The sequence below is a fragment of the Heloderma suspectum genome, chromosome 4 (genome assembly GCF_057233095.1).
Source record: "Heloderma suspectum isolate Gila_16-S chromosome 4, 16-S_ref, whole genome shotgun sequence".
Lineage (NCBI taxonomy): Eukaryota > Metazoa > Chordata > Lepidosauria > Squamata > Helodermatidae > Heloderma > Heloderma suspectum.
In genome coordinates this window covers 293,214,639-293,241,072 of record NC_139461.1, presented here as the reverse complement: position 1 = coordinate 293,241,072, position 26,434 = coordinate 293,214,639, and the positions used below count along the sequence as shown (strand labels likewise).

The 26,434-nt window shown below is 41.0% G+C and overlaps 1 protein-coding gene across 2 annotated transcripts in view; it reads right to left on the bottom strand.

Moving 5' to 3' along the window:
• Nucleotides 1–26,348, bottom strand: part of CSTF1 (cleavage stimulation factor subunit 1) — a 28,073-nt gene extending 1,725 nt beyond the window's left edge. The window contains exons 1-7 of one of the 2 annotated variants that reach the window (XM_084854201.1): nt 25,116–26,239; nt 21,835–22,041; nt 17,209–17,404; nt 14,782–15,059; nt 13,355–13,552; nt 11,695–12,085; nt 6,916–6,960 (exon numbers count right to left, since the gene is read on the bottom strand). In XM_084854201.1, coding sequence (XP_084710327.1) covers nt 6,916–6,960; nt 11,695–12,085; nt 13,355–13,552; nt 14,782–15,059; nt 17,209–17,404; nt 21,835–22,041; nt 25,116–25,235 — 1,435 coding nt within the window. In that variant the 5' untranslated portion in view covers nt 25,236–26,239. Of the gene's footprint in view, nt 1–6,915; nt 6,961–11,694; nt 12,086–13,354; nt 13,553–14,781; nt 15,060–17,208; nt 17,405–21,834; nt 22,042–25,115 lie in introns of both variants that reach the window. The other variant, XM_084854202.1, reaches the window with a different exon arrangement.
• Nucleotides 26,349–26,434: the final 86 nt, after the last annotated feature.

Below are 26,434 nucleotides of genomic sequence, written 5' to 3'. Positions count from 1 at the left end.
TACATTCATAAAGCCGTCTCTTGACTGTAGATGTTGACAATGACATGCCTACCTCCTCAAGAGCGTTCTTGACCTGGCTAGAGTTTGTGAAAGGGTTCCTCTTCACCATGAGCAGCATTCTGCGGTCATCCACTTTAGTTGTCTTCCGTGGTCTTCCAGGCCTTTTGCTGGGCTTGCCAGTTAATTTTCTTTTTCAGGATGTTCCAAACTGTTGTGTTGGCCACTCCCACTGTTTTTGCTATCTCTCTGATGGGTTTATTTCGTTTCCTCAGCCTAATGATGGCCTCCTTCACTTGCATGGACACCTCTTTGGACCTCATGTTGGGAGTTCCAGTGAACAGCTACCAAATGCAGATGTAACACTCAGAACCACCTCCAGGCCTTTTATCTGCTTGATTGGTCATGGGGTACCCAGGAAACAGGCCACACCTGGCCATGCGGCTGCTTGTCAGTCATTTGTTTCATTACTTACGAGCCACCAACTAAGGGTGTGTGTGTATGCCACTGGCTGTCCTTCCTGAATGGTTAGTGCCCCACTTTTGTCAAACCCCTTGAATTACAGCTGAAAGTCCTGACTCCACTCCCATCTGGGTGTGTTTCCTTTCAACTTCAATGTGGTGGTGTACAGAGGCCAACTGCCAAAACAGTTATCCTTGTTCCAATATTTCTGCCCCTGACTGTATATCCCACTCTTTGCCAGCTGACCCACATTGACAAGTACCAGATCCCCAAAATTCAATAAAATAATCAAAACTTTCCCTAACAACAGAAAGTTGGCAAAGGCTTTCATAAAAAGACATCCCTGCACAAATCCTTTGGGTGTTCCACAGCTCCAGGTCAACCATAGTAAGTATCCTTCTCCAAATTAATAATATGTGGGAGCAGGACTTCCTCAGATCACCTGGCTCATGGGACCAGGCCATTCAGGGCTTCAAAAGGCTGCTTCAAAACTCTGAATTTTATCTGGAAGCTAACAGGCAGCTAGTGCAATGGCTCAGTATAAACGCCTATGTTTCCCTGCACTATTCCTAGCTGGAGGCAGATGGCAGCATTTTGCACAACTGAAGCTTCTGAAGAGTGTCAAAGAGCTACCCACATAGAGCGCATTGCAGTAATCCAATCTGGATGTCATAAAAGTATGAATAATGGTTGTTAGATCATTGCTTTCCAAATAAGGGAGCAGTTGACCAACTACATGCCAAGTGGTGGCATACTCTCTGGGCATCAACCACCACCTGATTATCTATGACTTCTCCCAGACTGCACACCAATTCATTAAAGAGGGACAGACCTCATTAATGAACAGGTGTTCTCCTTTTCTCTAGAATGTAGGGAGCACCAACTACTACCACTACTGTCTTCCAGTTTTCAGATTATTCCCCTCAAGACACTGGTTCAATACTGATGTTCCTCAATTCAAAAAGAATAGGAGTTGGACGCCATTAACATATTGATGACACCTCACTCCAAGAATTACATACGATATTTTAATGGCCTCATGCAACTGTTAAAAACTACAGTGGAGATATAATGGAGCTGTAGCATTCTACAACTCAGCTTCTACAGCACTGACACACTCTCACCTATCTCCACTCTCAGACCTTGTATGTACAAATGAATGGAACCAGGCAAGAATATTTACATTTACCAAGTCCCATAGAGGAGCCCACAAGATTAGATGACCTGTTGGCTCCATCTAGCTTAGCTAGATGAGGCCATAGCTTAGCTGGTAGAGCACATGCTTTGCATGCAGAGTATCCCAGGTTCAATACTTGGTATCTTCAGGTAGGGCTAGAAAAACCTGGCCTGAAATCCTGGAAAACTGCTGCCAGTCAAGTGTCAACAATCAGTGCTAGATGGGCCAATGGTCTGACTCAGTATACACCAGCTTCCTAGACCAGTAAGAGACATAATTCAATCAACACAATTGTATTTCCTCTGTCAGTCTCAATAAATGATTTCCACCTAAGCTATTAAGCCTGGGTCCTGAGCCCAGGCTAGAAGCCAGATAGAAATAGGGCTGAAGAAATATGTTTCATATTCATTCCAGAAAGTCCATGGGCATGATTGAATTACCATTCAATCACCTTCTATAAAATGGCAAAAAATGAGAATAGCCAATAACTTTCAAGATTGGGAGCATCAAGAAAGGGCTTTTGTTAAAAGAAGAATGACCACCTCCTTCAAAGAAGTTAGCATTTTCCTCACTTGAAAAATCTTCATTGCAACAGAGATGCCAATTTTTTAACTAGGCCCTGCTCCTGTGCTGCTAGGAGTAGGTTGATATGCAGATTGATCTATAGGCAGCAGGTGATCACATTTATCTCCATGCTATCACCTGCTGAAATTACCCGATTTCTACAGATCAACCTACTTTTAGAAAGGCACAGGAATGACGGTTTTTCGGGTCAGATGGCTGTCCTATTTAACAATTCCAAGCAACAGAAGCCTTTCCCACTTTCCCATCAGGCTTTCATCAACCATGATGGGCAAGGACACAGACTGTATGTAGCTCTCAGAATATCATGTAAGAGAGATAAATTAGCATAAATACATCCAAGCAGTTGTTATAAGAGGTTGCTGATGATAACTCCAGCTGAGCTTCTGCTCTCAGTGCCAAGTCATTACAGGTGCAAGCAATTTTATCCATAAAGTGCAAAGCACGTCACAGGAGACTGCACACAAATCAGTCTCTGTGCATGGTAATGCATGAACTAGTATCACTCACACCAACTTGAACAGCTCTGTGAGAAGACACCACACAGATGAGATGGTAGCAGAAGCGCTCTTTGACCCCATCACTACATAGTCCTTGAAATGGCTGCTGTGCCATGTTAGATTTGTTGCAAGTCCTTTGCCACCTGTGTGTAAGCCATCTATTGACATTTCAGTGCCATATACTAGGGTGGTCCTACAGAGAGGCAAAGAACAAAGATATCAAGGAACTACTGTTTCAAAAGCAAAGATCAACATCTCATTCCAGAGGCCAATAAGGTAGTTAACTAAGCAGCTATTGGCAACCATGAAGCTATCACCCTGGAGAAATCAGCTCTGAGAGGACCATCCTAATTGGTCTGCCACCCTGTGAGAGCAGTGAGGCGTAAGCATCGGGTAATGATTTATCTTACAATATCTAACAATAAGGTGTTGTGAAATACCTTCCACCCCCCCACCCCCCAATCACCGGGAAATTCAGCTACAACAATTCCTATTGCTTTCTGTGATCATTAAACCTGACAAAGTTTGAAGCTAGAGAAAACAAAGTTGTTAGATGAGGAGGAATTAGGACTAAATTATTGGTTAGATTAACTTTAATTATTAGAATCATAGAATAGCAGAATCATAGAATAGTAGGGTTGGAAGGGGCCTACAAAACCATGAAGTCCAACCCCCTGCTCAATGCAGGAATCCAAGCCAGAGCATCCCATTACTTTTACAGATAACAACTTACTCTCTCCCAAATACTTAAAAGGTAAAATCTTATGCATGTTTAGACAGAAAACGTACTACAACTCCTAGCATTCACCACCCAGCAAGGCTGGATGGGGATGCTGGGAGTTGTAGGACTTTTTTCTGTCTAAACATGCATAGGATTCCACACTTAGAGTGCAATCCTATGATTCCTGGGAATGTCCTATAGACAATAGGATTGTTTGGAATCCCCCTCCTGAGGCCACAGACACTGCTATGACCTTGGGAAGATGTCTCTGAGTTCTGATCCCCTCACCCTTCCAGCCACCATGGAAAGAACCACGCTGGGTGCTTACCAAAGTTACAAATGCATCCTCGGAGGGAGGGAAAGGGGGAATTCCAGTGGATGGGAAGGGAGAGAAGGGGAGAAGCCAGGATATGAGAAGTCCTATGGCCTCTCCAGCCCTGGCCCAGCCCCTGCCAACCCACTCCTCTCAAAGGTCCGTCTGGAGTGAAAACATTTAAAAGGAGCATGGAGAGGCAAAAATCGCCTCTGTTGCTTCTCCCACCCTGCTGGCAGCAGTCCAGCAGAGCACTGGATATGCAGAAGCCTCCAAGATCAGAGATTTCCTTTAAGGGGAGCTCAATCCACAGAAATGTACTCTTAAGGTATTAAATTAAAATGATACTATGTATGGAACATCACTAAATTAAAAGTATCCTTAAAAAAGCATTTAATTTTTGCAGTGAACTTTTTTTTTTTTAATGGGAAAGCAGCAGTCAACAACACTGTAGGCCAAATCTTGTAAAGAAAGTGGGGAAAGGTTTCAGAATAAGGTTACACTAGCAGTTTTCAAAAAATTGAAAACTGAAATTGTGAAATTGAAAGATTAAAAGGAAACTAGCCAGATGATTATTTCACACTTGAGGATGGGGAGCCAATACTATCACTAAGGAGTTGGGTTGCTTTTGTGCGTGTGGGGTGTGTGTGTGCAGGGTGAGCAAGAGGAATGTCTGACTTTTACTGCTGAAGACACTGCTTGAAGGTTTATGCGTATAAGAGTTAATTTGACATCTTGTTTACTTTAAAAGTTCTAGAGAAAATGGGGAAGGGGGAAAAACAAGTGCATTTGTCAAAGTACAGGTGCTAGCCAAGTAGTGTTTTGTACAGCCAGCTTCTGCTACAAATTGGCAGAAATAGGTTCTCCTGAACTCAGTCCTAGAAAGACGACTGTACGTCTGACCAAGGCGTGCAGAGTGATCTTCCACAGCAGCCCAATCACAAAGAAGACAAGAGACTGAGGAGCCGATTGCAAGAATGGAAGTGAGAACAAGGAGATTTTATGAGCATAGAAACTGAGTCCACAATACTGAGGTGCCCTTAGGTAGTTACATGCTCCAAAGGATTAAAGGTTAGGAAAAGGGAATTTAGCATCTGCATATTCTAAATCCAACAGAACTGTAATTACAGTAAAGGTTTCTCATCCAAAACAGCATCAGATTAATGTTGATGACTTTGAATGTTTTATGCCTCCTATAATAAATGTATTTTCCATTAGACAACTCCAAAAACTGGAGCAAAGAAAAAAAAGGAAAGTTGACAGGAATTACTGACCCGAAGTGGGAGAGGTCATAGGGTGCAGATGTGATTAAGACTTCAAATGTTCTCCTATTAAATTGCAATAAGGACTTCATAGTTTGAACTTCTTGATTAGATCCTAAGAAATTGATCTGTTCCCTATTAGCTCATACTTTTTCTTTCTTTTTCACCAGGAACTGTAAGATACTTGACTATGAAAGAGGGTGTAATAATTTCTATCACCATGCCAACATTAAATTGGACTTTATCACATTTATAACCAAGGAATATTCCATCCCCCACCCCAAGGTAAGTTGGGTTGAAAGAAAGCAACTTTCTCAAATCAATCTCCCAGGCTGAGTGGGGATCTGAACCTAGGTTTCCACAATCCAGCATTGTAAGCACATTATTCTTGAACTCAGGTGTTCCCAGGTCAACCATTCTGTTTTTTAAATAATATTCTATTGTTAAAGTATAATATCGATCACCAAGAAAATAGGTTTTATGGTGAATACAAATGTGTTATATTTTCTACTGTCAGGTAAGGGGCACACTATTTCCATAGCTATTATCTAAGCTAGACAGGAATTATTCAATGTAAAAATTTGAAGGTATGTGTCAGGAGAAAATGTGATTTTGCATATTCATTCCCAAAGGCTATAATGTGATAGTCTGAGGGAGAGGGTGCCAGGATAACACCATTCTCAGAGCAAAATCAGAAGGCACAGATTTCTGCCCTATGTTCCTACTGGGGTAGTGTGGCCAGTTACGACTTGTCTGCCCCTGGAGTTTTACTGAGTCAAATGAATTCACAACATTCTGAAGTACTTTCACCACTGGATTTGGGACAAATACTTTGTTAACGAACACATTGTTAACTACTTGAACAGGAGGTTGATATCAGCTAGCTTAACAGTTGCTCCTAAGGGTGCTCTCCAGGGCCCAGGACAAATTAAGTGAAAAGGTAGATGATTAGACCATAGGTGGCACTTGACTTACGCCAAAACTGGCTAATCTTGGCACAAATTTTTTTTCTTGGCTGCCATCACATCTGCAGAGTGTCATCCAAAGTTATCCTTGGTGGTAGGTGAATGTGGGTTGCCTTTGCCCAGAGACAGATACATTTAATACCTTTTATGCAGGCGCTGCAATCCACTTTGCAGACATAAATTGCTTGAATTTCACGGTAGCTGCCATCTTAAATGAGGTAGTTTGAGGTATTGGAGACTCAGATTCACCCAATGTAGTGTGCGCGCACTCAAGGGTGTTAGGAAGATAACAAGCCTGCTAGACTCACACCCATTGTGGCTTGTCAAAAACAAACAGGAGAAGCTGGGTTTGTTTGCAGACTAGAGAACTTATTTCCTCATTCAAAGAAGTTAGTCTATTGGTAGTCTTAAATCTGTAATTGTTTGACTCCTTAAAAATGGGACAAAAATGGATCTTTGATGTAGCTTGAACCTTTGTGAAAGGTTATCAAGCGCATTTGCCCCCCAGACTGGACATCAATCTTCTGGATGCAAGAGAGTTTGAGACTGCTCTTATGAACCTGGATGAAGATCTTCCTTTATAAGTTGATACCGGCATATTTGCACCTTTGAGGAGTTCCTGATTTATCAGATCAAGACCTAACAACTGTCATGTGTTTGTCGCCTCAAGGCCAAGCTACTGTGATGCGCTCTATGTGGGACTACTCTTAATGACTGACTGGAAAATTCAGCTATTACACTGTAAACATTGGGCTAGCTCTCACTGCCAGGTTTAAGCATGAGGAGGGTATTTTTAATATACTTTTTAGGTTCAGTGGTATTCTTTGGGTGTCATTTTTTAAAAAAACTATTAATGGGGTGGGGTAGAAATGGATACGAATCCAATTTTGGCATATTTGGTTAAATAGTATTCATAATTATATAGGTCTGACTCACCCCAAGAAAAAGAGCTTGATGCCTTTCTTTCTAACGTCCAGATTCCTAAAATTTCAGATGAGGAAAGGAATAGGTTGAACCAACTAATCACAGTACAGAAAGTACGGCAGACCATTAGAAAACTTAAGGATAGCAAAACACCAGGCTCTAGTGGACTTACATCAGAATGATACAAAAGGTTTGTTGGGATCTCAGTAGACCCTTCAGCTGAAGTAAAGAATGAATATCTTTCAGCCAATCAGTTGCCCTTGTCTTAGTTACTTTGATCACCAAGAGGGGAATGATTTGTTTAAGGTTCAGCTGTACCACATTATTTCTCTTCTAAGTCAAGGCTATATAGCTTTATTTCAATTGTGGCACAAAGTGAACTTGTTCAAACCTAAATATATAATCATATATACGCATAGCAATCTCAGTCCTCCAATTGCTGGTACTTTTGTAGCCAAAATGGGACCATCTATACACAAGGTGTAATAGCAGGCCTGGGGAAGCCCCAAGGTTTGCAAAACGATTAAACATCTTTAGAAAAACAAAAACCTAAGGGGTCTCCCTGCTAAAAACAGCCCATATTCAGTGGGCAAAGAATGCTGACTGTTGGAGAAATAACAGAAAACTAGGTGGTGGTGGTGGTGGAATGGAGTGTCTGGAATCCTGAACCGAAGAACTTTACACAGCAACATTTTGTTGCAGGTTTGATGCTGATGATATAACAAGATTTATTTCCAGTTGGAAATGTCCAGCTTATTAAAAAAAAAAAATCTAAAATAAGTGATTGTCCTCTGGTCATGTCTTTTGGGGTGCTGAAAAAGCATTCAAATGGAATGAGTGGAACATCTGGTCAAAGTTCTTGTTAAGTTTGTTAGGGTTCATATTTTCTACATGGCAGTTTCTAAGATTTTGGGGAACAGCTGTTTGCAAGAATCCGTATTGCTGGAAACTGGTGTATGACAAGGATACTCCTTTCATCAATTTTATTGAGAGATGTTTTGGCTTTTGTCATCAGAGAGAATAAAGTTATTACAAGTTAAGAGGGAGACAAAACAAAAAGTTTCATATTAGGCAGATGATATAATGATATCACTGATTAGCCTTTCTTAAACTTTGAAAGAAGTCAGAACTAACAGAAATATATGGCTCACTATCACGATATAACAGTACCTCAGCAAAGACTAAGACAATCCAATGTCCATTTACTTGGGAATAAAGTCCCATTGAACAAAGCAGGACTTACTTAGCCTGCATGTTTCAGACTTATGTCTATTAAGTGAAATGGTTAAACCAACTTGGGACCCACTAGAAACATGGTCTTGCTAGATATTTGGAAACTCAATTAACCTGCTTTTTACAGATCAAAATTATGACCCCACAAGATGCACTGCTGGTTAGATCTTAATGTTTTTATGGTTTGGAAAAATTACTCTCATAAACATGACTGCTTAATAACTATTTAATTCTCCCCGCCCCATTCTTGACAATATTTGTTCTATCTAAGAAATGTGGAGAGCCTAGTTTTAGACCAGAATTTGCAGAATGATAAATCAGGGAAGACTTGCAATTTCAAATATTGTTTTTTTTTATCATGAAGCCTCCATTGTATAAAAAAAGAACCCTGCTGGATCAGACTAAGGTCCATGTAGTCCAGTGTCTTATTTCCAGCAGTGGCGAGTCAAATGCTTCTGGGAAGCTTCCAAGCATGGCACAAAGGCACCAGCCCTCTGGTATTCCAAGGTATACTGGTTGTGGACTGGAATTTCCATTTAGTTGTTGTGGTAAATAGCCATCGATAGGTCTATCCTTCATGTATTTGCCTCTTAAAAGCAATCTAAGCTAGTGCACAATCACTACATCTTGTTAATTCCATTTTGGTGGTACTACCAGCATAAACTAGGTGTCATAATCAATACTTTTGTTGGTCTTGGTGCAAGGAACTAGTGCAAGGAACTAGGAATCCTTTTGAAATATTTATCATGACCAGCCAGGGAAGTATTGTAAAACATGTATAAATATATTCCACAAGTTTCATTTAAAGCTTATGAACCTTCTTTCTTTGCACAGTGCTGTCTTAAGAGTTACACAAGAAATGGAAACAGAATTCAGAAAGATTTAACTATTTCTGCTGTAGTACATATTCTGTCAGTTTAACAGAAGAATGAGGCTGTATCACCTACTTTTCTTTCAATATCTATGGGAAAACACTGGGCAGTACAACAACTTTGTGGCAGGTTTAAGGTCAGATACATAATACGAGTCATTGTTACTTAAGAAAGGAAAAGTTTCATTTCAGATACAACGGCTGCTAACAGAGACTGAAGAATGGGTACTACTTATGTTATAAAGTAAGAATAAGATTTCGGGAAATCAATCCCAGAAGAAATATGGATGTATGTTACAAAAATTGGCACAAGGCAATCTCCTAGTATGTACATTACTGAAACATCAGTCCAAGAGGCAGTGATATTACAACCCTATATTTCAACATCAATGATTCCTGTTAAAGGTGAGGCATTGTTAAAAGAGGTTTTTACCACATATGGAAGGCTTGCCTGTGAATTAAAATAAACTGAGGCAAGATATTAAAACACTGTGATTTTAAGAAATACATTTGGGTTCATACTAGCCTTTGCTGGATGTTTTAAAAAGTATGTGCAAAATCAGTCAAGAACAATTAATCAGCAGATGTTTTGATCGCACATTACTGAGAAAAAAAAATCAGTGTTGCTGACAGTACATATGTGGCATTTGAAGGCACTATTGATATATGATATTGGAAAGAGGGAGGAATATTTCTTCCTTGAACTTATGGCACTGGGAGAAGTACACAGTAGTAATACTGGCAACCCAGCTCTAGATTATACCTTAACTCTATGCTCTAACTCTTCCATGAATCTCTTAGTAAGATACCTTAATAATCAAATTGTTAAGTACATCCACTAATTAACACCAGTGAAACAATCAACCAAGTCTGCAATCCTGTAGTATATACATTTACTTAGGAGTAACTTCCATTTAATTCAATGGAACTTTCTTCCAAGTAGAAATGCAGAGGATTGCCCTGTCAACCTCTGCAGCAGAAAACAACAACAACAACAACAACAACAACAACAACAACAACAACAGAATATCAGTATTATAAGGCTCTGGTACATGAGATATGCATACATTTACTGGTTCATTCAGTGAAATCTTAAATGCTTAATTCCTTCTCAAGCATAATGAAGTGGGGCTTCAGCCATCAATTATTTGTACCAACTATGTATTGTCCATTAGCTGGTACACAAATCCTCTCCCTAATCCCGAGACATACTTTAACCATACTAAGGTTTAGATACGTCCCAAGTATGGGTTACCTATATACATTACTTTCAATGCTTCTGAGAATTGAGATAGAAATGCCAAGTATGTCCAAGTTTATAGATGCCAGAATTTAATGGAACATTATTCATGATAGATATTGTGACATCTGACTTTTAGTTATACATATTTGCTTATATGGAGCCAGTATCTCTTCAGAGTCCCATGTATTAGATGCACTGGCCTCTGACTAATGATGCCTAAGAATAAAAATACAGGAGATCCCATTGGAATAAATGGAGTCTAATCATTTGAAATGAAATGACTGAAAGCATTATTAAACATACACATTTTGCAAATTAAAATATTTGCTGCTTATTGCATATATGAGTAATATAAAATATTGATTTGGTAAAACCCCCCAAAGTGTACCAGTTAAAATGCAGGTAAGCGTCTATCTAGTGAGAAAGTAACAGATTACAACATCAAGCTTATGTAATGTTTTCCTAGAAAGGGAACTACATTATGAATACTAAGGGGATCCACAGTTCCCTCCAGTTTCTTTGTCGAGGAAGCACATGACAATCAAAGACATTTCAATATGCCAAGACTTGGCTGCACCCTGCTGGTTTAACGCATTATAAACTTTAAATTACAAAACAGGCCTCATCAACTTATGAGTTCTTATAGAGAAGTCAGTTTAAACCATTTATTTCCCAATTCTTTTTTGAAATTCTGTGTTATTGCAGCAGCCTCTCACATTGGAGGTGAAGGATTGAGTAGAGAAATGCCAAGCTTACATTTTGATGCTGCTTTTTCTGGACCAGAGATATGAAAAGAAAAGAAAAACACCAGAAGAGCAACACCATTTCTATACCAAGAATGTCCCCCAAGTAGACTGCGCTTGAGCTGTGCAAGAACGCAAGTATGTTCTTGAACAAGATTGCAGATCATACACTGAATTTCTCCTACATCTAGAAAAAGACATGTTTTTTTTTATAACATATTAATGCTCATAATGTTATTGACTTATGGACCAGGGGGAAATCTGGAGTTATTTATAGGCCAGTTTTACAGGCTTTATACAGCGCTTAAGTTTTTTGCAGTTTTCTTCATGATGATCCACTATAAGTCCCAGCAGCTTAGGTTAAGTGACAGTCACTTGCTCAGCTGAGCAGAAAAGAATGCTGAGGTTTCCCTGGGTTCTAGTCCAACATTTTACCCACCAGTGAAATAACACTTCTATGCTAGTTAAACTGAGCTAGAACAAGACACTTATGTGCAAATAGGTTCACAAATTTTTTTTTTTCATTTTACAATAGGCAGCCAAGGTCGAAAAATTGTGATTACCTCAATAGCAGTATGGTTTTGTACAAAGCCAAAAGCCACACAAGTATCAAAATAAAACAAAATACTAAACACACTTAACTAGATACAACAGCCTATGGAAAAAGAAAGAATATAGTATTCAGATTAGCTTTTACCCACCTGTATATTTGACTAGTGTTCTCCCTGTAGATATCTCCCATAGCTTAGCTACAGAGTCCTTTCCACTTGACAGAATATACTTGGAATTCTTGGAAAAAATGGCAGAACAGACTTCAGCCCCATCATGTGCTTTCTCAAAAGTAGTGATACAGCGATTTGAAACGCCATCCCACAATTTGATGCATCCATCTTTGCTGCCCGTTACATACATGTTAGCACTTGCATTGTAATTAACTGAGCATATGGCATCAGTGTGCTGATCTTGAGGATTGCAAGATACAAAGCACTGGAAAGTATTGACATCATAAAGTCGCAGGGTAGGATGCTGGGTACCGACAAGTATGAAGTCTCCAGAAGGATGGAAAGAGATAGAACGCAGCATTTCGGCTTCCTGTTTAGTTGGAAAATACACAATTAACATTAAAGGCATTGTCCTATTATTAAGACCCTTCTAGATACCAATGTTGTACCGCTTGCTGTATAAAACACAGAATGAATTCATCTGCATAGGTCATTGCTTTCTAAACAAGCTAGATAGGACATAATCAAAGCAAAATGATATAGCTTGATAATAGATTTGACAGAAAAAGAAGGGTTAGCAAGTAGAAAATGCAAGAGTGGTGACATTACTATAGCTAAAAAAAGGGAAGGAAACTGAGTAAAAAGATGTGTCTTGTAAACAGCCCCATTCTCACCCTCATGCAAGACAGATTCATGCTCTGAAACAACTGATGAAGAGATTGAGAAGTACTTAGTTTTTAAAAGAAGTATTATTTCTTTATTATTACATTTCTATCCCACCTTTTTTCCTCTTGCAAGGAATCAAAGGCGGCTTATGTGGTCCTCCTCCTCCTCTCCATTTTATCCTCACAACAACCCTGTGGGGTAGGTTGGGCTGAGAGTCAGGGACTAGCCAAAAATCACCCAGTGAGCTTCATAGCTGAGTGGGGGCTAGAAGCTGGATCTCCCGAGTCCCAGTGCAACACTCTAACCACTACATCACAAAAGTGGATTGGGAGAACAGATTTCCATTTTTTCCTAAGATCTGCAGATTAGGGCCAAAGCAGACATTTCACGGAGTTCCATGTTGATCTCCTCTTGGTCTAAATAAACAAAGCCACAGGCAGCCCTGGCAGATTGTCAGTCTGAGCAAGGAGAAGTTGCTTAATCCTTCCCTCTGGTAATTTTCTATCTCCACTGCCCTTCCTATGTGAGCAAAGATATGTGGACTCTACATTTTCCTCCTCTCCCCAGGCAGACTGGGGAGATTTTAAGCAAATGAAAGGATGGAAGCAAAAAAGGTTAAACAGTCCCTTCCACCACCACCTGTCCTTCAGGCTCCCAATTGCAGCAGCATCTGAAGTTGCTTTGCAGTTAGAAAAAAGTCAGGGGAAAAGCAAAACAGAACTCCATGTCATGGCTAGTTTGGCCCTTACGCTTAAAACTAAATAGTTTCAATGGCTACATCCACAACCATGATTTATGTCCTTATGACTGGAAGTTACAAACTAGGCTTTGGGAACCCCAGGGTGGTCTTAATTCTGCAAACACTTGTGCACACCACTCAATGAGATCAGCAGGTCTCCCAAGTGAAGCTTCTTCTAAATCAAGGCCAATTAGTTTTGTTCTTCCTTACAAAGTTAGGATTAAAACATCTAACCTGGATGTATTTGAAGGCTCTTTTGGCAGATGGCTTTGAGTAGTCAAACAATTTAAGTGTGTAGTCCCTTGAACCAGAGGCAAGGATTTGTTCTGTTGGATGGAAAGCTAAACATGTCACTTCATCCACATGATCATAAAGAGTCCTGATAACAGGGTGGTTCTCCATGTTCTGCTGAGCTGTTTCATTCATCATAACCTGAAGAAAACATTTAGAAACATAGCACCATAAGCATAGCGTTCTAGCTGCATGAACCAAGACGCAAGTAAATAGAAGCATGTTTTCCATTGCACATTTATAATCTGGCTTGTCAACCCCACCTAACAAACCAGGAACAGGAAATCAACTTCATACCCTGGCTTTCCAACCTGATTTGTTAGGGGAGCAACAAACCAAAAGTCCAGGTTTGAATGTAAAGGGAAGTTTTTGCTTCCCCGTTAGTTTCTTGTTAGTTTAGCCGCTCCCACTGGTGGGAAGAGCCAAGGCCGTGGGGGTGGGGATTGGACACCATGCTTATTGTTCACAAGCCAGAATTCTCAGCAATTCTGGCACAGCCACTGTATTGCTACATTTTTGTATTTTAAGCACTTTAGTTTTGTTTTTAAATATTTAAATGTATAAATAACAAACTGAGTAGAATTTGTTGTATTGGATTCCTGACTTGTTCGCTGTTGGCTGTTCCTTACTCAGACATCAGTCCTGTTTTGTTCACTGGGGCTTATTCCCTGGAGAGAGTGCAGCCCTAGTGAGGTTTAAGTATTATCCTCAAATGAACGCAATGCTTTACTTGGAAGTTGTTTTTATGGGAATACTGAGAACCTTAAACACACTAATATTAGTATGCCTGAAGAGCTCCATGCATTAATGTCTTTGCTCCCTAGGGATAGTCAGCTGAAACAATTTAATTACAACTTTGATTTTAGATCTGACTGGTATTGTATTCATTCCAGTTGCCCAATATAATGGGTACTGGATCCATGCACTGTGTTACTAATCAAAATGTTAAAACAATGCATTTCTAAAAATTACATTTTTCCACATACAAACATAGCACACCATGTCACCACCTCTAAAGGGAGGACCTTCAACATATCAGTCCCTCAGACTTATCCCACATAATTGGGGTCAATCTGGGAGAGAAATATCTACAGGCACCTCAGGCAAGCCAACACAAATAATACATGGAGAGGCTCCTCATGATCACTCTCTGATCTAGAAAAAATCCTTAACTCTGATCTTAAATATGGTGGACCCTGGGCATACTGCAAAAAGCCATTAATGCAGTTTACAACAGGAAAATGTATTCCGGAGGTTGTGGGACAGGTCCACTCCATGCAGCATTCTGTCTCTGTGGTAATCCCAGTGACCCAGAACTGCCAAAGCAAAAATGTGAACATTTATGGATTCATGACTATTTTAGTATTTACCTCAATAGGCATAGCACTCTTTGCCAACATTCTCTCTGTATCAAGAATTTTTATTGAAGCATCAGCTGATCCTGTAGCTATTAACTGTCCATCTCTGCTATATGTAGCTACACGACATGGTCCTTTGTGAGATGTGACATAACATGTCTCGTATTCAGAAGCTTCTGGGGACATAGTCTGTACGTCTGCATCAAACTCCAAGTCAATCCCTGTGCCAGGAGCTACTGTATCAGAGCGCCCAATTGCATACTGAACTGCACTATCATCGTTCTCCATTCCTGGAAGAAAAGAGTGTACAAAAGTCTATTTTCCAAACAAATATTAATCAGGCAAGACACAAGTTACTGCAGTAGTTCTCAAGGCTATTCTGGAGGGGGGTGGGGTTTGAGGGGGATGAGTGACATCAATATGCTACTATCCATGTTGTTTATCAAATAATGCTTCAAGTCTCGCTTCAGTATCATGCTTTTAAGGCTGACCCATTCCCCCCTGGATTTCATAAAAGCATATTCAGCACAGCAGCCCAAACTCTGCTCTTCAATCCTTCCATGTCTACTCAGACATATGCCCCACCACATTTAATTGGACTTACTCCCCAATAAGTGCGTATAAGATTGCAGTCTTAATATCACGCTTTTTGTATCTATTCCCCTTTCAACTGATTTCTGCTTAACTGAGAAGTTCATTCAAGTGACTGAGACTTTAAACATTTTCATATGTGCAAACGAAGAACTACATTTAGCTCTTCAAAGAAAATGGATCCTGGTGCACACTAGATGACAGCTTGGTTCAGCTGTAATGCAAACCATGGTTTGGAGTTATATGGACAAACTTTGGGCTTCCTTTCTCTCCCATGTTCCAATTCCCTCTCGCACTTCCACTTTTGTGTAAATCAGTTTAACTTTTCATTCAAACTTTTCATTCACTGGGCAATCATGGTTTGTTTGCAAACCAGAACTTGAAACCATGAAAGAGGAAGTCAGGGAATGCACAATGACAATAGGCAGATGGAAGGGAAGGAGGGCCTGTTAATGTAACGGAAACCCATAATTTGGCATTACATCTGGAGTGAGACACTGTTTTTGTTTAAATAGATGGAAGAGTGAAAGCATCTCAGAAATAGCTCTCTCACTACAAGCGAACTGAAAACTTAAAAATGCATAATAGAACTTGTAGAAGTAGATTACCACCATAAATAGAACAATACCGCTCATAAGAACTACTTTTACCCTATATGAGGGGCTCACCTGTGCAATATTAAGGCTCACTAAAGCCTTTCATCTCCCAAGGTGAACAGAATTATTCACAACTTTGCACCTCTCATTTACATGTCATACATAAAGGTAGGCCCCAATTAGTCTTCATTGCACAGTGAAAAATGAAGAGACGGTTGGGCTAGCAGGCAGTTAAGTGTAGCATGGTTGCAAATTCATTAGTTAGATATGAGAAGCTGAACTAGTTTTACAATGGGCCTATTCAGGCATGCACGGGGCGAGGGTGGTTAGGGTAACTATGGAGGCAGGGGTGTGTGTGCCAGTGTAATCATGACTTGTGCACCCGTCACACGACTGGGAACCACGTGGGGCCATGTGGTTCCCGTACCCCGCCCATATTTACCATAACCACCCCCCTCTGAAGTTACCATAACCATCCTCCCGCCGCCGGTGATCCCAATGACCACTGCACTGCGAAAACGAGCGCAATGGCTGCTCTATCTGTCACAATGGGCCGGTGACCATAGAGAAAGTCTGAGCTGGCTAGAGTGTCCCTGGAAGTACGGGATGCTCTAGGCTGCCATCTCTATGGTCACAGCCTGTACACCACCCAGACCCCGTTTTAACCACCGGGTAGCACGACACATGTAATGGTAAGCCATCCTGGAGCCCGTTAACCCTGCTGCAGGGGGGTAGTTAGTCAGGGCAATTTCAGAACCATGGTTAGCGGGTCCCCGTCCCCCCCCCAACACAGTAAGCCACTGTAGCTTGCACAAATTCCCTAACCATCATGGAGCCGCATGACGTCTGAACAGGCCCAATGTCAGTATAGCACAGACAGCTGCAGTGAAAGCCATCATGGACCCACACTTAGTCATATTAAGAGCAGACCCACTGAAGTCAATGGTTCTACTTTAAGTATGACTAGATTTGGATCTAAACCATAGGGTACAATTGTTGATTTTTGTTCAATAATCTCTAGTAACATATTTTTGATATGGGACAACTTACGGGTCTATTTGTTTAGTATCATTTTAGTATTTGCTTAGTATCATGAGATGGTAGAGAATAAATATTCAGAGACAAAGAGATATTAAATTACTGATGTTCTGACATGCCATCCAGAACAGTGGTCTTTACAATGCTAACAACATCAAACCAGTGTCACGTAAAATGACAACATCTTAAATTTCTGCTTGGCGTCACAACTTACCCAGTTTAATAAGATGCAACAGCTGTTCAGAGGGTGCACATACAGACTGTGGCTTTACCTCATTTATCAAACCATTAGCAATGTTGATATATCCATCATATAGCAGCTGACTAATAATCAGCTTGTAAAGCTGTTGCCTGTCTTTCAGGCTTACTTTTGGTCTATACATGGTAAGCATGGGTGGTCTTCCAGCAGTCTGCAACAAAGAGAAAACAATTGCTAACAAGTGTAGTAAGATATTTATTATTTACTTCTCATTTATTAAAAGAATGTATGTTCTACATTCCCACTTTACAGAAAAATGCCCAGGGTAGCTAAAAAACCTAAAAAAACAAGAGGCAATAACTAAGCAGCAAAGAACCAATAATTAAGAAGGGCAGAAAAAAATCAGAATCACATCTAAAAGGCAATATGAAATATTTATCAAATATATAAAGGGTCAGGTAATGACAGAAGGTTATCAGGGAGGGAATCAGACTGATCTTCATGGGAAGGGAGTTCCAAAGCCCAGGGCACAACCATGTGAGGCCTTACCACTCTTCAGTTGCTGATAGAACGCATAAGAGAACTTGGCCAGTAGAAATTATCAGATTAGTACATTCAAATTGTTTTAAATTGTTTTAAAGATGGATTTTAAAATCTTATACATGAGAACTACAAAAACACAAAAGAACCATCCAGAAAATATGTAACCAATAAAAAAGGGGGGGGGTTAGCAACACAATTGTGATAAAAGAGGGAGCTCCAGTCATCCCTGACAATTGGCCTTGATGGCTGGGCTGATGGGAGTTCTAGCACAAAACATCTGAAGAGCACCAGCCTGGGGAAGCAGAAGTAAGAAAAATGCCCGTCAGTCTCCAAACTTGAAGGCTGACAGAAATCCTATGCAGCGCGGAGGTGTTCTTTGCCTCTGCACTCTAGCCCACCCTGCATTTCTGCTAGATGGGTGATTTCGCCTGACTACCAGCGGCACCTCAGAGAGAGAGGGGTGGCGATAGGAAACTGTAGTGCAGCTGCTCCAGTCTCCTCCCCTCCCTGCCCCCAGGAAAGCCCCCCCCCGTTCTTCTCCCTGTGTTCCGTTTTCTTTCTTTTCTTAATCTATTTTTCTTTTATTTTTATAAATGAAATAAACAATACCAACAACATTATCAAAATCTTCAGTTTCCAACATTACAGTATTCTGATGAAGAAAAAGGGAGGAAAACAAAAGAAAGGGGGGAAGGATTATATCTTAACTTCAATAAAAACAAACCAAATATCCAAATATAAATCCAATTGTAGATTATACCTATACAGCACTCTTCCAGACATTGCAGGTATTATTAAATCTTCAATCCGCTGCACCATAAATGGTGAGTCTTATCTTTCAGTGTCATAACCTCAGTCTTATTGCAAAGGAACGAGAGCAAACAATCCATTTCCATTGGCCATACATTACCATTCAATTAACTCTTATTAATAAACATTAAAGGTTTAACCAGCCAGAAATATTAATAATCATAATCCCATAATGATGATGATGATAATAATAATAAAAAGAAAAAGAAATTTAAGAAAAAGATAAAAAACAACAAAAACGCAAACCATTTGTATATTTTAAGTAATTTCATATCTAAAAATATATTTATATGTGTACACACACATACATACACAAGCAGGAGTTTTATTACAATATAACATAAAAAAGGAGAAGGAAAACAGAAATATGCAAACGTTTAATCTGGCATACTGCCTAGACCTCTTATCAGCTATAACCCAAACAGCACTTCAGAAAAAACAGTAAAAATGGCTAACTTCCATCTCAGGAGGCTGAGAGAGTTGGTTCCCTTGTTTTAATTTTAATACCAGTGAGGAATGACTCTGCAGCATCAGGATTTAAAAACCTTTTCATCTGGCCTTCAAAAAGAATGCAAAATGTAGCCAGATATTTAATATATTACCAAATTGCTTTGCCAGACTTCTTGCTTTGATAAATTGCCTTCTTCTGTCAGCAATTTCTTTAGTATAATCAGGAAAGAGCATAATCTTGTCATTTGCTGGTCCCCACTGAAGCTCACCTCATTCTCTTGCCAGACGCACAAGTAATTTTTTGTAGAGACTCGTGAAAATTGAACAATAACAGTCCCCAAAGTCTCTTTAGTGCCACGTATTAAACCATGAACATGATATGCATGCTCAATATCAAGTAGAAAATCAGATGGTAAAACCAATAGCTCATGCAAAAGTTTTTATAAATTCAGGCAGACAGGTATCAGTAGCCACGTCTTTAATACCAAGGATACGAAGATTTGCTCTGCATGTAAAGGCCTCCAGCTGAGAAACTGGAGCAGACAAAACATTATGAGAAGCTTCCATAGCAGTTTCATGAGCAGTAACCCGATCTTCGAGAACATTAACCTTCGATTCCATCTTTTGAAGAGAGATATTAAGTCCACAGCCCCTTGAAGGGCAGTGATTGAGTCCTGAATTGTTTCAAGCTTCTTTGACTGCACTGATAGCTGAGAAGACAGTTTTTATCAAAGCAAACAACTCCTCTTCATCTCCGGCATTTCTAGAAACCTTTGCCGGGAGAGCAATCGGGGGGGGGGGGGGGGTAGGTGGCGTTCTCAGTCCTTTCTTTTTTCCCTTTAGTACTGCCATCCTCCGCTTTCAAAAGTACAACAAGCAACTATAATTGCAGAAACAAACACTTAAGCCGATTTAATTGCAAGTCCTCAGATATTGCTGGTAGTTTAAATTCACAAATACTAACTAAAATTGGGGCTCGTCTGTCCTTGTGTCTCCTAATTGCTTAAGAGTTTCAAACAGCGTTCAGTAGATGATACTTTGGTGACTAACCTTAGATTCCAGCCCTTCTGCTCCTCCGCAAAAGCAGCTGTTCTTCCAAAATTTCATCCGGATGGCACTGTAAGCTTCCCCTTTTAATTCCAGGGGAAGTTAAAAAGGTTTCTCAACCTTTTCAAAGCTGTTCGAGATAAGCAAACTGCGGAGCTCCTCAAGTCACTGCCAGGACAACATGGCTCTGACCGGCGCAAGGTCTCTGTGTTCCGTTTTCTGAGCATGGAGAGGTAGCCAGCACGGTTCTCTCCATGCTAGCTATGAGGGGGATGGGGTGGGAAGTGTGGTTCCCTGGCACGGGACATACTAAAACAAATGACAGTACTTGCCCATAAGGAAACCATGAATGCCCATAGGGAAACATAGGATTCTACATGCCCACAGCAAGATCCTGAATGGCTTCTATGTGCTATGTTTCCCTATGGGCATTCAGGATCCTCCTATGGGCAGATAGAAGCCTATGTTTCCCCATGGGCATTCAGGATCCTCCTATGGGCAGGTATAAGCCTATGTTTCCCTATAGGCATTCAGGGTCCTCCTATGGGCAGGTTGAAGACTATGTTTTCCTATGAGCATTCAAGATCCTCCTATAGGCAGGTAGAAGCCTATGTTTCCCTGTGGGCGTTCATACTTTCCCTATGGGTAAGTACTGTCATTTGTTTTAGTATGTCCCCCTTGCTGTCAAGCTTAGAACCAGGAAATCAAACAATCCTATTTCCCCCCAGATGCTGTCTAAGAGATGTAGCATTGCTCCCTGAAGCAAGTGACTTATAGAATTCACTGCCACAAGACATAAGGTGTTTCCAGGCAAGGCTTTTATTGTGCCTCAAAACACAGCCCTACCTCAAAACACAGAATGTGATGGGGGTTCTAGATGATGTCATCTTCCACTTGGAATTCTCCCATGTGTCCCCCCCCCCCCGCCTCTTTGGTTCTTTTTCTTACCACAGAAAATCCGCTAAGGAAAGATAGAATAGTTGCACAATGTCTTTTGACTGGCAATGCTAGGAGCACTCCTCCTTGAAGCACCCACAGTGATGGCCACTGGCTTTAAAGGATGATCAGACAAATTAACAGGTATTTTATGGCTATTTATCATTACCGCTAAATAGGAATCCCAGGTTCAAATGCAGTACACTTTGGAATTCCAGTCACAAATGTTCATATGGCAAAGAAGGGCTACTGGTTTCATGCCTTGCTTAGAAGCACCCCAGAGACATCTGCCTGGCCACTGATGAAAACAAATAGTGGAATAAGTGGCCTGTGATCTGATCCAGCAATGCTGTTGTGTTCTGATCATGGGGGCAGAGGGCGGGGAGGTTTAAATACCTTTTTTCTAATTGCATGGCATGCTTTATGTAGAATACCAAATAAAAATATTCACAGCAAAAATAAATTCATGTTTATTTGGAAGTCAGTCCCACTGTGTTCAATGGGGCTCTCCCAGGTAACTGTGCACAGAATTGCTGCTTTACATAAAAGACGACACATTTTACCTCTCATATTCAGACCATTTAACTACACATTCACATTCTGTCCTTTACGCGACTCTTGTAGCCCATTACGCTACAGCTTTCCCGTCTGGCGACTGCTTTGCCTCGCTGAAATCCATTCCTTTTCCATCGCGCAACACCAAAACTACCGTGAGAAAGACCGCGGGGAAGGGGGGCGGGGTGTCCCATGCATAAAAGGGAAAGCACAGGCTCTGCTAGCCTCCCACGTGCACGAAGCGGTTACGGCGGGAACGCCCAAAATTGATGGGCCCGGGAAACTAAACCCAGTGCTTACCAGCCCGTCCTTTGGCCTTGTTCGATCTCCGCTCAAAATGGCTGCTGGAGGCCCGACAACGTCGATGGGCGGCTGTGCCGGCAAAGTCAGCGGGAGCGGAGCAGGCGGAGGTGGCGGCGGAGGCGGCGGGAGCAACAACCTAGACCGAGGACCGCTCCGTCGAACAGGCTGCTGCATCGAGCCCACACACATCGATTGAAGCCGCAGCTAGAAGGGGAAATGATCCCAGCAAGGGTCACATACAAGGTGACCACGCGCATGCGCCACCAGTAATCAACTTGCTTTGAAATAATAACCCGGAAACGGCTGATTCTCTTAGCTTCAGGCACCAGAAACAGGGTAAGAAGGGAAAGAGCTAGGATTTGATGCAGCCTGTCGAAAGTTATGTTGCCAACTTTTTTTCCTGGCAGGGCTCCTGTGCTTTTAAGAGTAGTATAACAGAAATTCTGCAAGCGAAGGTTTCCGCATCACCGCCTTTCCATCCTGGGATAAATGTTCTGCTCTTGAATTTCTGAGTGTTGTACAACTGTTAGAAGCACAGGAGCTTTGCGAGAAAAAGAATGGCAATCTTAATCGAAAATCCAATGTACGTTGAGGATCAGCAACAAAAGGTTTTGCAAAATAGCTAAGTTATTTCATTTTCTTTTCAAGGAGGAGAGGATTTAACTTAAGAGATGATAAATTCTGCTAAACCTAACCCATAATTCTACTGTCACCTAAGCACTGGAACCCTCAAAATGCTTTTGTGCTAATTAGGGAGCGCAGGACAGGAATGCCTGGCATGCTATGGTCCATGGGGTCACGAAGAGTCGGACACGACTGAACAACAACAACAACGCTTTAGGAACTTTGGCACAAAGAACATTGGGAAGGATTCTGAATCTAAAATTAGATTTCTTGGGTTCTGTTTTCCAGCTTGAAACCAGACAATATAAGTACGCTATCTTGACTTAAAGTCCTGAAACATTTTCTCCCAATGGGCTGTTCATATATCTAGAGGTGCCCAATCATTTTAAAGGATAGGAAGCAGCTGGTTGAGCTTGTTCAGACTATGGAATGTCATGATCCTATGAAATAAGAATATCCATACTGTGACTGGAACTCAGGGTGGAAGATGGGGCAAGCCTCTTTAATAAGGGACATCCATGGCAACCTTATTTACAGCACAGACCTAGGCACATCTACCCAGAGATAAGAGCCACTGAATTCGATGGGAATTGGGAGTAACTGGAAGTGTAGTTGCAACCGTGAAGCCTGATCCTGTTCATGTTTACTCAGGAGGTTATGCTATTGAGTTCAAGGGAGTTTATTCCCAAGTAAATTCACAACAGATTGCAACTTTAGACAATAAGTGGGGAAGTACATGGGCACTGTTCAATGACAGAAGATATCATGGATGTGCTTGTAGCAGAGTATAAGGATAAGGCTATCAATGGGTACTAGTAATCATGACTATATATTACCTCCAATTATGGTGAATAAAAATAGATTTGTTTAAAGAACATTAACAATCCAATTAAAAAACAAATAAAATACTAACCTTCTCTCTCATTTTAAAAAATAACATAGTTACAATTAAGTTTTATCATAAACATGCTAAACCTATACTTAGTCTTATAAAAACAAATTAATGGTTCAGTCACACTCACACACATAGGTAGAAAATTCAGTCTAACATGAGCATTCATTTTTGTTTTTCATGTCATGAAAATGGCTCTGTCCAGCCTAACTACCAGCTCTTGCATCTTGAAAGTTCTGGGTTTTCAGTTTCTGCTTTTCTTACTAAAGTTACATGTGCAAAGACATGGGGTGGATAAGATTGTTGTTCTGTGCTTATTTGGTGGTGAAGCTGGGCCAAGCAAAGGAAATGAATTAGTCAAAGCAGAAAGACAGTATAGCAGAATAGATAAAAATTGATTTTAAAAAGAAAAATTTAGTTCAAAAATTGTATTAATTTTTTAAAAGTAAATTCTAAGTTTCTCTTAAATAATAACTAGATTAATATTAGGTAATGTGGATACAAGCATGTTAGCTGTACACTTGATATCTAAACTTAATAAACACCTTTATCAGATAAACTGAATTAAAGGAGGCTTTTCTATGGAAACGAAGAACCAGTCTGATTATTTCTCAAATATGACTATTTACACCCTACCTATCAAACATAGGCATTTCATTTTCACCTGATGAAAATAATCTGTCCTAGTTTGCCCAGTATTGATCAAACCTTGCTTCAACCTATTTTCAAGGGCATTTCATTTTGAGACAAAATTGTCCAGTGTATTCCCATGCTTCGGCTACAATCCTATAACTACTTGCCTAGGAGTAAATTCCATTGAACTCAATGGAGCTTATTTCTGAGTAGATATGTATAGATCGTGCTGTTAGCCTCAAAATGTCATGGCTGCTGATCATAAGAAAGTCCATGTATGGGAATATTTTAAAGATATTCTCTCTATAGGTAAAAAAGGGAAGCATGCAAAATATATACAGTAAGACAGAGATGCAAAGCGTGCTTGTAAGAATGAATCAATGTAAGAATGAATCAGCGGGCTGGTTCACAGATCACGATAAGCCACTGGGGGTTAGTTCACCTGCAGAGCTTCAAGACACGCGCCAGCTACCATTTTGAATATGTAAGTCACAGTGGGAGTGCGCTACAGCTTGTCATGTCATGCAAACCCAGGCATTGTGGGTTCTTTGAGGGTTAAACAACCCTCAGATAACCCTAGAACCCATTAACCCTCAAATAACCCATTAAGCATGGCATGCCGCCACTGCAGGTTGCATATTCAAAATGGTGACAGCACACATCTCAGAGCCTTGAGGGGTGACTTAACCCACCATGGCTTACTGTGACATGCAAACCAGGTCAGTATTTCATTGTAAATTAACATGGTTTAGTGGTAAGATTTCCAGTTATTCAGGAAATTTATGAAATATTTTCATTGGGAAACATGATTCAAATTGAGTTTTTTTCTTGCTGATTAAATCATGATTTAAATCCAGAATCAGAAGCAGGATGGCTCTCAGTACAAGTTGCTGGGGAATATAAGTGAGAGGATGCTATTGCACTCTTGCCCAATTGTGGGGTTCCTATAGGCATATGGTTTGTTACTGAGGGAACAGAATGTTGGACTAGACAAGCTTTTCATCTGATTCACCACGACACAGTAGCTATGTCCTTACGTTCAGAGTCTTGGGCTTCTCCTGCCTGATATCTACAGTGCAGCATGACCAATTCCCCCACACCCCAAATCCCAAAGAATAGTTCTACTCACGTCAGACTCAAGAAATGGTAGCCTGATTGGCCGTGGCTCATTTGTGGGCGAGCCCATGTTACTCATGCCCCATGGAAGCTGCCGTCTATCACATGCTGGAGTGATACGACGACTTGACATTCTTCCTCGCAGAACTAGTAAACTACTTATCGCACGTTCTTTACACTGCCCTCTTAAATCCCCTCCTCACAGTCATTCACAATTCAATTATACAGAAATTATATTCTACCTCATCCTTTAAAAGAGCACATCAATCTGATGTCTGCTCTGGTTCCCCAAGACCAATCCCTTATCCCTGTCACACCAGTTTTACAAAGTGCATGAGAGGTGGGATCAGCTTCTTCTTATGTCCACTGTTGCTTCTTTCAACAAGTTTGTTGTGTGAAACAATGATTGACTGTTAGCATGATATGATAAAGCAGTGGTACACTGTCCATCATACAGAGTTTACTCTTATTGTGGAAAATGTAGTCTGGCTCAATATTCTTTCACACTTGTCTAGCCATCACCTGCAGGTTGCCCCTTGCTCAACTCAGTAGCCAAATAACCCTATGTACAGCTCCTGACAATTGTAACCCTATTTCCAAGTTACTGTGGATTCCAAGACAGCCATTCAACAGTAACAGTCTTTCACATTTGGCCTCGTGAACCCATGCTTTGGGTCGTGCTAGAGCCACTTCCTAAGAAAAATGACAGCCCTCTTTCCTGTTTTTCACTTTCAATACGGAGCAGCAGAAGCCACTTTTTCCTGCTGGCCTGCCACGCTTGGCCTGGAAGAAATACACAACTAGTGACTAGGTGGCTGCTATTACAGCTCAAGGTTCCTTATGCATTTGAGCTGATCAAACGGCCCCCACAGACCAAGCTTGTGTCCTTGGCTGGTGTGTTACACACCACGCCCCTGCGGTGTGGGCGACCCACCCTCATGAGGGGCACAGGAGGTGCTTCACTCAATTTCAGGACAGGGCCTTGGGTCCAAACGTATGTATGGACGGGCTCCGCGAAGCCCCCCTCAGTCTTGGTCTGGCTCTACCCCAGTCTCTCGAGACGAAAGGAGGTGCATATCTGCTCCTTCCTGCGGCTGTTGGGGCTGCCTGCCTTCTGAGGTGATACGCAGCTTGCGTAAGAAAAAAAAAGCGCCCGCCAGCCAGCCAGCCAGCCAGCCACAAGGGACTGTGCGACGGAGAAATGAATGCGCGCGACAGCCTTACGTAATTTACGCAGGGCGCATCCGCGAGAGAAAAAGCGCGCCTTACGTAGAGAGCGCACGCGGAGCGTATCCCGATTGGCTAATCTTTTTCACTCTTGTTACGGTTTAC